The sequence below is a fragment of the Pseudorasbora parva genome, chromosome 23 (assembly GCF_024679245.1).
Source record: "Pseudorasbora parva isolate DD20220531a chromosome 23, ASM2467924v1, whole genome shotgun sequence".
NCBI lineage: Eukaryota > Metazoa > Chordata > Actinopteri > Cypriniformes > Gobionidae > Pseudorasbora > Pseudorasbora parva.
In genome coordinates this window covers 36,056,362-36,071,940 of record NC_090194.1, presented here as the reverse complement: position 1 = coordinate 36,071,940, position 15,579 = coordinate 36,056,362, and the positions used below count along the sequence as shown (strand labels likewise).

Here is a 15,579-nt window from a genome sequence, read left to right as displayed (position 1 = left end):
CTAAATGTTGAGATTAATATAGCTTTCAATTATACTGTAATGTTGAATGTCTTTCATTAATGTTTTTATAGAGACATTAGTATCAGTTAACTGGCCTTCATTAATAAAAAGATGCCATTAGCACAAATATTTAAAAATATACTGTCTTTATGTTGTTTATACATTCATTTAGAGAGTAACTGTGAAATTATTACAATATATAAATATTGACTCCAACGCTTTTAATCGCAATTAATTTGTTTTTTTGGGTTTTTTTTGATTAACAGCACTAATTTTAAAGCATCTGTGTGAAACCTTGAAAGAGACGTGAGGATTTGGGGAGAAAAATGGGAGATTCTTAGTGCATTCCAGCGAATTATTCATAGGATATATCAATTAAATCAGGAGAGCAGAATACAAATGCACAGTATTTGTTGTCTTTTTCATACTGTCAGAGAGGAATACAAAGGAAAAAAGAGAATAATCAAGAGGAAAAGAAAGCAGTGACTGTAGAGAACTCTTGCCATCTATCTAAACCAGGCCTTGTTTTTTAGTCTCCAGGGTCCATTTTTTCAAAAGTAATCCACTAGGATTTTGGATAACGGATTGGATCAAATCTTGAAAATGTGTTTTTCAAAAGAAAAAACGGATTATATAATCGGATTAGATCACGTAATCCAATCTGGGGTTTGATCCGGATCAAACCTTTAGTTTGGGTTTTTCAGAACTTTTTTGTAGGATTTGGATCACTTTGATCCCGAAAATCTGGATTAAACTGATCCCATCAGAAGGGTGGATTCAGCGTGGATTTCATGGCCAAAATGTGATGAAAACTTTAAAAATGTATCAAATAATACTATATTTCGATCATGCAGTATCCTTCAAGATATCCTATTTATTCATAAGGTTTTAATTGTATTTGTTTATCCATCAGGCTACAGTGATTGGGTAGGCTTTAACGTATTCTGCCTTTCAGTAAAGGTCTACAGCAAAGTAGAAAGAGTTTGGCCTAAATAAAAGATAAGAAAGAGTTTGGCCTAAAATAATCCCCCAAACAGCTGACCATAAACAATACATTTTATTCTGTCACTAACTGATATATATATTCATCACAATCGAAAATATTTTTGTTTTTAGAATATTTATCAGTGATGCATGCAATGATTACAGAATAACCAAAAAATGCAAAGAATGGCAATCACTGATTTTTGTTTAGTTTAGTTTTTTTTAAATGAAATGTGTGTTTTCATTTCAAATAAAAATAACCTTATATTGACCCCACACTGGCTATTCTACGTGTTGCTCTTTACATATCTATAGTTCTACATTGTGATTCTCTATCCTGTTTGAGCATTGGTTATCCAGATTTAGTGATCCTGAAAAGTTCCTATCCGGATCAGATTGATCCAATCCGATGTTGCTTTAAAAAACTGGCTCCAAAAGGAAGCTGGATTGCGTGATCACGGATCACAAAAAAAGGATTACTAAATCCGGATCAATTTTATCCGGATTAAACTTTTTAAAAAACCGGGCCCTGACGTCTGAAAATAGAACGTGAAGTAAATTGTACAGCCCATTCAGTTAAACTTGTCGGATAAGGATTATTTGTAATGCAGATTTATGATTTTAAATGATTTGTTTGTCTTTTTGAGTGGAAATTCCCAAACCATGAATGAAGTTCAAGATAAATTTAACAATACAGTCGTGAAATTCATAATTCACAAATCCTGTGGCCAGTTGTTCAAAAAGTTTAATTTGGAAATCCCAGTTTTGCTATCCAGGATCAGGTAATCCATTTTACTTTAGTGCTGTTTTTCAAAGCAAAATTAGATTGGATCACCCTGATCCAGATACACACTCTTTCGGATTGCCAAATCTGGATTATTAGTGCACTACAGAGCCCCTAAAGGGACAAAATATGAGATGGGAGATTTCAATGTGTTTGCATTCTCTCAAAAAGGTTTTGCGTAGCGTTAACCCAATAAACCCTGTGTTCACTCGGAAAGAACTTTAGACTGGGTCATATCTTATGATTGTTTCAATGTAGTTCAATGTAGTTCAATGTAATTAAGCATAATGGGCTCCACTATACACTCTGCGCAATGTGACGCCAGGCTCAACACTAGTGTTTTCATGTTCACGTCCAGCTCATTGTTGTTGAAATATCAAAAGCACTATTGCATCTGTTCACCCATCAGAGTGTGTGTGTGTGTGTGTTCACCCCATGGGCGTCTGGTCTGAACCAGGTGTGTTCAGGAGCATTATTGGAGCGTTGCTATTGTGAGGAACTGAAAACGACTGACCATTTACCAACACAAACCTGCTCTAAAGTCAATAGTGCAGTATGTCTGTGTTATTTAAAGTCTGTGTTAGTAATATGAGCCTATAGGTGGTCCTAAACGCATATACAGTCTGCTTATCAAGGTTATTTTCGTAAACGAAAACTGAAACTAAGACTAAAACTATTGGTCAAAAAACATTTTCGTAAACTGAAATAAAATTTAAAAATCTGAATAAATAAAAAACTAAAACTAAACGAAACTAACTACTCTTACTAAAAAACTAACTGAAATAAAATAATAATTAGCAAAAATAAATATTCGTTTTCGTTGTTAATAAGCTCTCTTTAATGTGGTGGAATATCTGACTGTGGCGGTTGAGGGAGTGTCAATTGCGCTACTGCGCGTCAAGTGAGCTGAGGAGATTAACCGCTGTCCTGACGGACGCGTGCAGACAGGCAACACATCGCTAGTCCTAAACGGGAGTTCACAAAGAATCAATGCGTCCGTGGCAGTGAAAGGGGAAATAACACAAGGTAATGAGATGCACGTTGAACTTCTTTTAAGCTCACTGCTTTAGAATGCCGTTTCTTACGTGACGAGAGACGCAGGCGCAAAAGTCAGCAACTATATTAGCAAATAACGTTACTAGCCTACTGTGCGTTTGAGATTTCATGTTTGCATAATATTGACAGGCTCAAAGGTGTTATCATAATCATTTACTACTAATAATATTATTATCTGTGTGGAGACATTTCCCCACAAAGTAGGGAATGCCAGGACACACACACACACAGGTTTGTTTCACTATATAAGTGAGGACATTGCATGGACTTCCATTGATTTTATATCAGGTTAATGATATTTTATATCTCCTAACTCAATCCCTATCCCTAAACCTACCCATCCCAAGAACGTGCAAAACAATAGATTTAAATAAAAACATGTTTTGGCCGATTTATAAGCCTTTTTAACTATTGAGGACCAGTCAAATGTCCTTACTAGTCAGTTATCATAATATTTTACTAGAAAAGTGAGGACATTGGTCCCCTTTACAATTATTGCACAACAAACACACACACACAAACACACACACACACACACACACACACACACACACACACACGCACACACACATGTCTGGTGCGCTATCTTTGTGGGGACTTGCCATATAGACAGTTTTTATACCATACAAACCATATTTTCTATCCCCCTACACTGCCCCTGCCCCTAAACCTACCCATCACAGGAAACTTTCTACATTTTTACATTTTCAAAAGAACTCATTATGTATGATTTATAAGCTTTTGTACCCATGGGGACCTCAATTTAGGTCCCCACGGTGACACGAGTCTGTGTGCATTCAGTTTGAAGTCCTCACCAGGCTAGAAAAACATGTACACACACACACACACACACACACACACACACACACACACACACACAGAGCAAAACAGTGTGTAGACACTGCTAGCCTACATTGTACTACTGAAGAAATTAAAATAAGCTTTTAATTGTTTAACAATATTTCATCTGTTATGAGTGAGTTTGTCTGGAATTTATAATTTTTACTTTTATATTTTACGTTGCATCTATTTTGTTCTTTAAGATAGATCCTGTATAGGTCATAGTTTGACTCAAGCTTTTTTGCTCAAAGGTGAAGACCCAACTTTATACATGTTTTGTAAGACTGTCCTGGGTTTAAACAATAATGCTCGTTTATCAAGTTATTTCACTTAAGGATGTTTAGTAAGATTAAACTCTAATCTGTTAATTAAACTTTGCTGAAATTAAAAACCTTGATTTGGTCTCTACACTTCATTATGGTAACTCTGCTAAACTATAATTACTAAAACTAAAACTGAAACTAAATAAATAAAAACTAAATAGAAATGTATTTGCAAAATAAAAACTAAACTAAAACTAGCAAAACCATTTGTAAAACTAACTAAAACTAAACTGAAATTTGTAGCAAAATTGAAAACGATAATAAAATAAAAACTAATTTAAAAAAGCAAAACTATAATAACCTTGCTGCTTATTACACACACAGGGATGCGCAGCAGCACACACGCGCCAAATACTACAAATAAAAGGATAACAATGTAAAAGTTATTATTGTTATTATAGTTATAGTTATTATAGTTATTATTGTGTACATAAAGTTAAAACGCCTACATGTCATAATGGATAGTCATTACATGTATCAGAATGACCTATCTGCAGTAATGGCGAGTGAAATTGGCTACTTATTTAACCAATTGTGGCGATACACACGTGTATTTAAACTGATTCGTCAGGTTGAGGGCGTCTGTATTCCTCCATGTAAATAGTGAATCTGCCATGGCATGAGAGCAGCTGGCTTTTAAAGGAAAAGGGAGACTCTTGATTGCACGTTACGCCTAAAACACACCCATGAGGGACAACCCTTTTGGATCATGTGCCGGTAGCAAAAGTGGATTCGCCTTAAGAGGACCTGTGCCATGAGCTCAGATCGTTAAAATAGGGCCCAATATTTTTTGATATTTACAGATGTTTGGGCATTATTTTATTGCACCAAAATCTCTTTTTTTTTACTTTACTGTAGGCTACCAAAAGGCCTAGCCGTATGTCTACTTCTTATTTATTACTTTAACAGCTAAACTAAATAAGAGCAACTTAAAAATGTGTGTGTATTACATTTTTGATCAGTTTTATAAAAAAAAATAGTTCACAAAATCCGCTCTTCTGCTGGGATCAGGATAATCCAGATTTTTTTTTGGGTCAAAGGTATCCCAACACATGGTATTTGGAACAATACAAACTGATGATTTGATCCAGATCAAAACCAAGATTGGATTTTGTGATCTAATCTGATATCAGAATTATTTTTCAAGATTTGATTCAATCCGATCATATTACTTTTGAACAGGGTCCAGTTTAAAAAAAATAATAATCTGGATTTAGAAATCCCATGTTTTGCTATCCAGGATCACCTGATCCATCTTATTTTTATGCCAGTTTTTTAAAGGAACATACGATTGGATAAATGCGATCAAAATGCCAAATTTCAGATTACCAAATCCTGTTTACTAGGTTCCGAAAAATCACAACTGAATCCACCCTTCTGATCAGGATAATCCTATTATTTGGATCAAATAGATCCCAAACTGAGTTCAAAGTTTTGAAAACACAAAAGGGCAGGTTTGATCAAGATCAAATGTAAAATCAGATTACATGCTTTGATCTCAGTTTGCAATCCCTCTTTTGCTTTTGAAAAACCCATTTCCAAGGTTTGATCCAATCCGTGATCCGAAATCCCACTGGATTACTTTTGAAAAACTGGGCCCTGGTGTATGAAATCAAATCTTGCATTACTGTTCTGTCTTTCAGTTGTGCTTAGTTTAGGTTTTCTGATTTAGCTTCTCCTGTCTATTTTGACCATCCTCAGGTGTTTGGGTCTGTCGATGAGGTCGACCCGATTGAATCTGAGCCCAAACCAAAAGACGAGAAGCCACAGCCCAAAATCCCAAACGGCACTCTCCCCAATTGCACTAGTTCTCCAGACTCCGGGCACCCGTCGTCTCGTAACTTCTCCGTGACGTCTGCGCTCTCAGACTGCTCTCCGAGCACAGAGGAGACGTCTGCACAAGATTCAGGGCCAAAACCCGCAGCGCGAGACCCGCCGACAGGAGATCAGACTAACCTGGAGAAGAAGGCCAAAGAGGATCTACCAGAAAACAGCTCAACTACTCAGGATACGGTCAAAGATGCTATAGTTACACAAACAGAGAGTGTCCGTTCAGAGTCAGTAAAGCCTCTCCAGACTTTAGAAACATCTAGGACTGAAACGCATCAGGAAGTAGTTTCAGAGGAAGATGCAAATGCAAAAGACGCAACTAAAGAAAACACAGAAGCTAAAGAAAAATCTGAAGAAAATGAATGTTCATCAAAAGATCATGTTGAAGAAACAACAAAATCCTCAGAGTCGAAGGAGGTTGAAGATGCAGGACGTGCGACTTCACCATCTGGAGAAAACTCAAAATCAAAGACTGACACAGAAAAAGATCTGAAAGTGAACGAAGGTCAGGACGAGCCAAAACCGACTGATCAAATGGATGAATGTTCATCTGAACCACAGAATGTGACTCAACCCCCGACTGAAGCAGAGACCATCAGCACACCACAAACAATCAGCTGGGACGCTGATCACAGTAGGACCAGATCAATAATCAAACAAATCACCGAATCCGAGTCGGAGAGCTGCGGTCCCATCACCTCTCTATCAAAATCTCCAGACATGTCCGACGACTCGCCTTCGGCTTTGGAAATGGAGGAGATTGCTTCATCCGTGGTTTATATGTCCTCGGAGAGCCACATATCCAGGACGCCTCTGAGGTTGGGCCGTCCCATAGCGCCGTCCTCATCCGGGGAAAAATCGTACATGGGAATGCCTGCTTTGGAGCTGTGCATGGAGCCGGGCGTCAACACGAGCCCAGAGGGAACGGATTCGGCCCTCTCGGAAGAGGAACCGGAGATGGACAACTTACTCCCCAAACCAGACTCTCTAGCGGTCACAGGAGACAAGAACGACATCGCGTCTCCGGTGTCATCCATTGGGACAACCTACTCGGTATGTCACCTAAAATATTCTCCGTTTAAAGGTGCCGTATGTAATTTTTTGGCTGTACTAAAGCACAACATTTTTTGGAAGCAAGTTCACATACTTGCTTCGGATAAGATTTATCAAGTGTGAACTGCTAAAAAAAAATCACATTAAATGCGTTTCAAACAAGCGGCAACCTCCCGCGATCTCTCTTGAAGCCAATACGGAAGTAAATGTAGACTGCAATTCCTCAACTGGCCACTAGGGACAGGCTCCAGAAGGAGCAGAATCTCATTGAGCCCCATGTTAAAATTCCCAACTTTACAGCAGGAAAAAACATGTTTACAGTCTGGGACAAATTGTGGTTTTGGCCTATACAGCTAATTTTGGCCTTCAGGACAACTGTGAGGGGGGTGAATTTTTTTTACAACTCAATCGTTTAAGTTATATAAAGCCTTAAAGTTCTGCATAATTAAGGGGGTGGTTACTTTGAGTGACAGGAGGATAGCCATTTATCCGCGGTCTATAGTCATCGCGTCACCTAAGCTCCGCCCACATCCCGCCTCTTTGCCCATTTCCTGTTATCCGGGAGTGACACCTGAGGACTCGTTTGCAAGATGGCGACGGCCAGCTCGACTCTACTTTAAGCTTCAGAACAGCTTATCGGAATCCTATGGGTGATGTCACGGACACTGTGTCCATATTTTTTTTCATTCATATGTGGTTTGAAATCCGCATTTCTGGAAATCCGTTTGAGTCTGACCGCTCTGAACGGATCTCGTGTGGATTATGTGACTTTCTCACACCCCGTGAAGTGCAAACGTCAGACGCTGTTAGAAAACATGCTGAAAGATGTTACAGAAACAAGGTTGTGTTGTTGCAAAGTGCAGGTCGAGCAAAAAAAAAGACAATATAACGCGGACATCTTCCACAAACCGGTGGAAATGACAGCACGGAATAAAGCTGCTACGGCTCAGATGACGCAGTAGTCCAGCGCGAGGCGGCTGCACAATGTCTTGTTGTAAATAAGATAACATTTGTATTGCAAACCCCTATGTTGCTAGCCTGACGTGGTCATACTCAGCTCTAGTCAGAATATGAGTCTGATGCTCCATTGGGCTGTGATTATGGGGCGTGTTTCAACCCAACCAGGAAAGACCTCAGTTGGATAGACCTACAACCAATCAGAGCAACGGAGCGACGCATAACATTAGTTGTCAAATGTCAACAGAGCTCAACTGCACTGTGTTGCCAAGTCTGCGGATTTTCGCGGATTATTTTCTATGTCCGTGGGTTGAAGCGACTATTATGTGATATATAGACCCATGAGTGCGAATTTTAGCAGCAACCTTGCCAAAATAACACACATTTTACCCCTCAAACACCATTTTTTTCCGGAGAACCCCCCCCCCTTGAGAACCAATGCAGATATTCCCAAAAACAACACAAATTGGATCTCAACAGTTGCGATAGATGGTGTAGACGTCAATCATTTTAGATCATATTCCAATCCGATATGCAAATAATCGGATTTGGACTGACAGAAGCGTGCGTTCCGTGTGTTTTTGTTTTGGTCTGTACTAGGGATGCACGATATTATCGGCACAACATCGGAATCGGCCGATAAATGCTTCAAATATAAAAATCGGCATCGGCCAAAATGAAAAAATTATGCCGATATGCCTTGCCGATATGATAACGTGTTGATATGCGCCTGCGATAACTCACGTGTGCAAGGAGTGCTACAGCGATGAGACCATGTCAGCACTGCGGTCATTCTTGAAGTGAAAACAACCTAATACATTGCATGTACAGTGATTTATATTGACTGTTTTTAAATGCTGCCTTAAATTTGTGAATGCACGTGACCGTCAGCAGCAGATTTGCCTGGTATTCACAACAACTAGACCAAAACGAACCCAAAACAAGCCCAATCGCGTCTCCCCACTCTCTAGCGTGTGCGGCAGCCTCCACAGCAGCAGAAGCTCCTCCAGGTCCTAGTGCCCGCCCGCCAGACTGCTATATATTTATACATGTAATGAGAGCGCTGTTGTTACAGTAATACAATGAAAAGTAGAATACACAAATAAATTAAAGTTACTTCTTGTTCTGAATAAACAAATCAGTTATGATGTCATAAATCAAAGGCAAGACACTTGTAAATTAAATACTTTTATATACCGTGTATTAATCTGTAATAAAATTTTAGGAAATGGATGATGAAAAATAATCCAAGGAGCTCTACAATAGGTGTGCACAAATGCTAAATCCCAAAATACAATATTTAGGTTACAGCTGAATTTTTTTAAATTTTATTTATTATTGGTTAAATTTATTATTGTTATTTTCAGGCCTTTTAATATACTCTTATCATACAAAGAACTTTATTAACATTTATTTATCTTCAACAAGAATCCTTTTAGTAAGGAGACCTCAGAAATCTGAAACCAGAATGAAAAAAAAAAGTTTTTGGTCAAAATGTTGTTGTTTCCAAACAAAGGTAACAAATAAACATATATCGGCATTGGTATCGGCCAAAAGGAGCTGAAAAATATCGGTATATCGGATATCGGCAAAAATCTAATATCGTGCATCCCTAGTCTGTACAATTCCGCCCATTGCCAACGGGTTGCCATCTGGTGGAAAACAGCATATTGTATAGCCACGGAAGCCAGCAAAAAAACTGGGTGAGATCGCAGATTCTATCCAACCTAAAAAACCTCAGCATCCATCTAAAAACTCGATGTCCAGAGGCTTATTAAAACGCGGATAAATCAATCAACTTACAGTGTAAGGTTCGATTGCCTTCCATTGTGTATTGCGCTCATTCCCGTTGCGTGGTCTGTCTGAGGAGGAGGGGTGGGAGAAACAACACTCTCCAATTTTTTGAATGTGGACTGCAGTACCCCTTTTAACCACTAGCTGTCAATATTACATGCTGCACCTTTAAATGCTTTGTCTTCCATAAAACACATTTTATTAGTTTATGATTTCCATAGTTTTTCTTTCCTCAATTCTGGTATGTTTTTGTGTTTGTTTACTGTGTCGTAAATTTTTTTTTTTTTCTTTTATTGTTTATTCATTGCATTTTTGTTTACTGTTTTTTGTGTTTTTAATGTGTGGATTTTTGGGTCTTTGTATTTTTGTTTTCTTTGCATGTTTGTGTTTGTTTATTTTGAGTTTGTTTGGCTTTCTTTGTGTGTTTGTTTTGCTTTTGTATGTTTGTTTGTTTACATTTTTGTTTGGCTTTCTTTGTGTGTTTATTTTGCTTTCTTTGTATGTTTGTGTTTGTTTACAGTTTTTGTTTTTCTTTGTATGTTTTTGTTTGTTTACTGTTTTTTGTTTTGCTTTCTTTGTATGTTTGTTTACTGTGTTTTTGTCTTTCTTTGTATGTTTGTTTACTCTGCATTTTGTCTTTGTATGTTTGTATTTGTTTATTGTTTTGTTAGTCTTGCTTTGTGTATGTATTGTGTTTTTGTTTGTCTTTGTAAGTTTGTTTTGTTTTTTTGGTCTTTGTATTTTTGTATTTGTTTACTGTTTTTTCTTACTTTCTTTGTATGTCTTTGTTTAATATTTTTGACTTTCTTTGTATTTTTATATTTGTTTACCATTTTTTATTCTTTGTATATTTATATACGTTTACTGTGTGTGTGTTTGTTTGGTCTTTCTTTGTATGTCTCCAAGACAGCATCATGAAAGTAGCTTATCTGACTCCTATACTATATTTTTAGTCTTCTGAATCATATGATGTTTTGTGTTGGGAACAGACCCAAATTCAGTTCATTTTTGGATAATTTAAACCTCCTTTTGTGCTCCACTGAAGAAAGAAAATCGTACATTGTTGTTCCTCTAATAGTGTGTGATCTCATTTCTTTCACAGCAGGAGCTGGTAGACCTGTACACACTCAATCTACATCGCATTGACAAAGACGTCCAGCGATGTGACAGAAACTATTGGTATTTTACCACAACAAACCTGGAGAAACTGCGCAACATTATGTGCAGGTGAAATAAAGCTGATTGAGATTTTAAAATATATATAACTATGTATACCGTTCAAATGTTTAGGATCAAAGTGTATTGAAAGAAGTCTCTCCAAGGCTGGATTTATGTTAACCAAAATTAAATTAAAAATGTATTATTGTGGGATATTATTACAATTTACATTAAAGTGAATCTATAGTAAAGTGTAATTTATTCCTGTGATCAAAGCTGAATTTATCATCATTACTCCAGTCTTCAGTGTCACATGATCCTTCACTAATCATTCTCACATGAGGAGTTGATGATCAAGAAACATACATTGATATTAATCATTGTTGTGCTAATTCATATTTTTGTGGAAACCATGATATATTTTTTTAGGATTTGATTATTTTTTTAAATAGCATTGTTACAAAAAATGCCTCACTTTTGATCATATTATTGCATCCTTGCTAAATAAATGTATTAATTACTTTCATAAAATATTTTTGAAAGGAAACGTATATATTTTTAAGAAATAAATCAGCAGCATTACACTTATTTACTTTCCATTTGAATTAAATGGGAATGTTTTCATGTTTTCAGTTATGTGTGGCAGCACCTTGACATTGGATACGTCCAGGGAATGTGTGACTTACTAGCGCCCCTGCTGGTCATCCTGGATGATGGTACATTAACTTTACAGTTTTTGAAAACAATGGTGTATTTTATGATGTTGCTGTTGCTAATATTTAATAGAAGCATTGAAATATTTATGCTGTGCCTAAAAAAACAAATTATTGTGAAACATTGTGATTTTATACTAAAGTAATGTACCTAATTTATAAGTAAAAAACTTTTCTGAATCGTCTTGTTTTTAAATTAGAGGCCATGGCCTTCAGCTGCTTCACTGAGTTAATGAAACGAATGAACCAGAACTTCCCTCATGGAGGAGCCATGGACACACACTTCGCCAACATGCGTTCCCTCATCCAGGTTTTTGTCCACAATCACATGCATTTATTAAACGCACATTTCCGCTAATGTTTTAGATAGTGTGTGTGTTTCTGTTTCGTGATTGTGTCTAACCTCTGCAGATTCTAGACTCTGAGCTTTTTGAGCTGATGTTTTAGACAGTGTGTGTGTGTGTGTGTGTGTGTGTGTGTGTGTGTGTGTGTGTGTTTCATGATTGTGTTTAACCTCTTCAGATTTTGGACTCTGAGCTTTTTGTGCTGATGTTTTAGACAGTGTGTGTGTGTGTGTGTGTGTGTGTGGAGGCATGTTTTTGTGAAATATCAGGACACAAATGTGTATATGACACAGGTATTACAGGAGAGGGTGAAATATGAGGACATCACCCATGTCCCCACTTTTCAAAATGCTTATAAATCATACAGGAGGAGTTTTTTTGAGAAAGTAAAAATGTAGAATGTTTCCTGTGATGGGTACGTTTAGCTGTGTGTGTGTGTGTGTGGTGTGTGTGATGGGTAGGTTTAGGGGCAGTGTAGGGGGATAGAAAATATAAAAACCATTATGCCTATGGAATGTCTCCACATTTCACAAAAACAAACATGTGTGTGTGTGTGTGTGTGTGTGTGTGTGTGTGTGTGTGTGTGTGTGTGTGTGTGTGTGTGTGTGTGTGTGTGTGTGTGTGTGTGTGTGTGTGTGTGTAGGCCTGGTAAACTCTACGTTATGGGGATATCCGAAATCCCCTGTGGGGACATTTTTTTTGGTCCCCATGAAAAAACATCTTATAAATCATATTAAGATGTTTTTTTTGAAAATGTAAAAATGCAGAATGCTTCCTGTGATGGGTAGGCTTAGGGGCAGTGTAAGGGGATAGAATGTACAGTGTAAAATCCATTACCCCTATGGAAACTCCCCATTAAACATGGAAACACAATGTGTGTGTGTGTGTGTGTGTGTGTTTCATGATTGTGTCTAACCTCTTCAGATTCTGGACTCGGAGCTCTTTGAGCTGATGCAGCAGAACGGAGACTACACACACTTCTACTTCTGCTATCGCTGGTTCCTCCTAGACTTCAAGAGAGGTGAGTGCATCGACGCCACACTGAAAAAACATTATACTGGGGAAAAAAATGGAAACACCAATAAATAATTAATATTATATACTTAAATCCTAATCAAATACCGTACTAAAACACTAAGACACTACGGAAAAAACAGTTTTTAATGCACTGGTCAATTTTGCTATATTGAGATATTTTGCTTTTATAACTTTCAGACTAGAAAACATCCAACATACACAAGTTTTTACTTTATTACATGATGAAAATGTATTGATAATATATATATATATATATATATATATATATATATATATATATATATATATATATATATATATATATATATATAAATAAAAGAGAAAATCCCCTAGTAAAACCCTTTAACTCTATGTCAACAAAATGAAAGAAGAGTTTTGAATTTTACCCTATTCATCTGAAATGTCTTGCCTTTTTTTTTTACTAGGCGATTTCCTAGGCAGATATTGACTTATATCTCTGCGGCCTAGTAGCAGTGCTTCGCCTGTGCTTCCCCACAATATAGTCCCAAGTCAATATCTGTCTAGGAAATGGCCTAGTCTTAATCTGCATCCCTATTTGTACTTGTTGTGAATACGCAGGCCACAAGAAGTAATTAGGTGGGGGGTTTTTTGGATCACTTTTACTCGGGACATGCTAGCTGGCAACATAGGATTCCATTCATTATGCTAAGCTAAGCTAGCGGTGACCCTGCCAAACTAAAACAATGCATGCACTGAGACAAATGCATTTGCCCACATATCTAAATGTAGGAAAGAAGTTGAATAAGCCCTATTTCTAAAAACGGTGGAGTGTTCCTTCGTGAAACCGATGCACTTAAAGTGAGTGAATCCTTTTGTTTACCTCTTTCTAAGAAATGGTGTACGATGACGTGTTCTCTGTGTGGGAGACCATCTGGGCCGCCCGGTACGCCTCCTCTGAGCACTTTGTGCTCTTCATCTCGCTGGCATTGGTTGAGCTGTACAGAGACATTATCCTGGAGAACAACATGGATTTCACCGACATCATCAAGTTCTTTAACGGTGAGCTGTGTGTCTATCAAATGCAGTGATGCAAAATACAACAACAGCGTTTTTCTTCCACCTATTTTTATGCAAATTTTGGGTTACCCTCAATGTTCCCTCTAATTTATTTTCTCGCCGAGCAAAAGTTTTCTCTATTGGGCAGACATTTTGTTCACCTGAGCAAAAACATTCTTCACACGTCGAATAGTAAACCATCCGGGTATCTTTGGAAAACTGTTTTCAATTTACTATTTTTGAATACTATTTGAGTAATTAATGAAATAATTTTCATCTATGGGTGAACTAACCCTTTAAATGTGGGATTGAAACCCTGCTTTATTGAGACACCCTTCGCTGAAGCCTGTAGCACGATGACGTAGCTGGATCAGATCCAATACGTACTGGATGGTGGATCGTTATGGCAATGTCATTCATACCGATCTCTGGGTTAATTTATAATGCGTATGCGCTAGTCTTAATGTATGATCATTATTGTATATAGATGATGTTCTAAACTGTGTAGTTGTAGTACTGATAAATAGTATTAATTAATTATTGATTAATAAATCATCTTTTCATAAATGTGATGCTTAAATTATCCTAGTTTCGCTGTACATGGATGCAAAACAGTTAAAATTGTAATATATTCTGATCATACTTGCTGTTGAGTGGAAGGAAAAATGAGTCAAGTAATTGTCTCTGTAATTTTAATCCTCAATGCAACACGATCTGTAAAGAACTTTAAAATACCGCAGCCTACACATTCAAGGGAAAATGCAAAATGTGTGTCCTGATGGCGTGAGCATGTTATTAATCATTATTTTTGCGCGAGCGGTTTGAGTATTTATCCATCCAGCAAAACTCTCCTGCATTCAATGATGTCCCCAAAGCTCTTCTGCGCATGCGTATGTGACGTCATTGTATTGTGAATGAAACCACCGCGCATGCGCATCCAGTACGCGTTGGATCCGATCCAGTACGTCATCGTGCTGCAGGCTGCAGCGAGGACTTCTTGGCTTTATTTGTGAATGTTTTATGCGATATTCCAATTTTGTGCCTAGGTTACACTCCCAACTTTTATGGATGCATAGCTAATCTGTTGATCATTATGTGTTCATATAGAGATGGCTGAACACCATGATGTCCCAAAGCTGCTGGTCATGGCTCGAGAGCTGGTACATAAGGTCCAGATCCTGATCGAGAACAAGTGAACCTTCTCATTCTGCCTTTCATTATCCATCTAAAGATGCTCTGTGTCTGTTTATGGCCATTATGAGAAATCAAATCCCTTAGCTACAGTAAATGCCAAACCAGTGTTTTCATCTGCCTAGATTTTAATATTAATATTTATTATATTCAATATTATAATATAGAGTATGAATACTGAAATAGGAAGTTGGAGTGGGACACATCAGTGTTTTTTAAATAGCCCATTGGATTGGGAAAAAAATGTGCAAGATGAGAAACATTTTAATGCCCTATACATAAAGTTTATTTAGTCAGATTAGCACTAACACATCAAAGCTAAAGACAAACTACAAGCCACTGATTTTGATTTCATGGGGTCTGTGAAAGTAAATATGACGCATATATCAGATATTAAGAGAGATGTTATAGGGAAAAACGTAGGATACTTGGAGAATAGTTTTATACGAGGTCACGGATGTAAACAAATGGCTATGAAATATATAAAGATGATCTAT

General features: G+C 37.3%; 1 protein-coding gene across 2 annotated transcripts in view; it reads left to right on the top strand.

Moving 5' to 3' along the window:
* Nucleotides 1-15,304, top strand: part of sgsm1b (small G protein signaling modulator 1b) — a 45,738-nt gene extending 30,434 nt beyond the window's left edge. For both annotated transcript variants that reach the window (XM_067432542.1, XM_067432543.1), the window contains 7 exons: nucleotides 5,689-6,870; nucleotides 10,724-10,848; nucleotides 11,413-11,495; nucleotides 11,693-11,802; nucleotides 12,761-12,857; nucleotides 13,727-13,894; nucleotides 14,999-15,304. In XM_067432542.1, coding sequence (XP_067288643.1) covers nucleotides 5,689-6,870; nucleotides 10,724-10,848; nucleotides 11,413-11,495; nucleotides 11,693-11,802; nucleotides 12,761-12,857; nucleotides 13,727-13,894; nucleotides 14,999-15,087 — 1,854 coding nt within the window. In that variant the 3' untranslated portion in view covers nucleotides 15,088-15,304. The remainder of the gene's footprint in view (nucleotides 1-5,688; nucleotides 6,871-10,723; nucleotides 10,849-11,412; nucleotides 11,496-11,692; nucleotides 11,803-12,760; nucleotides 12,858-13,726; nucleotides 13,895-14,998) is intronic.
* The last annotated feature ends 275 nt before the right edge of the window (nucleotides 15,305-15,579 follow it).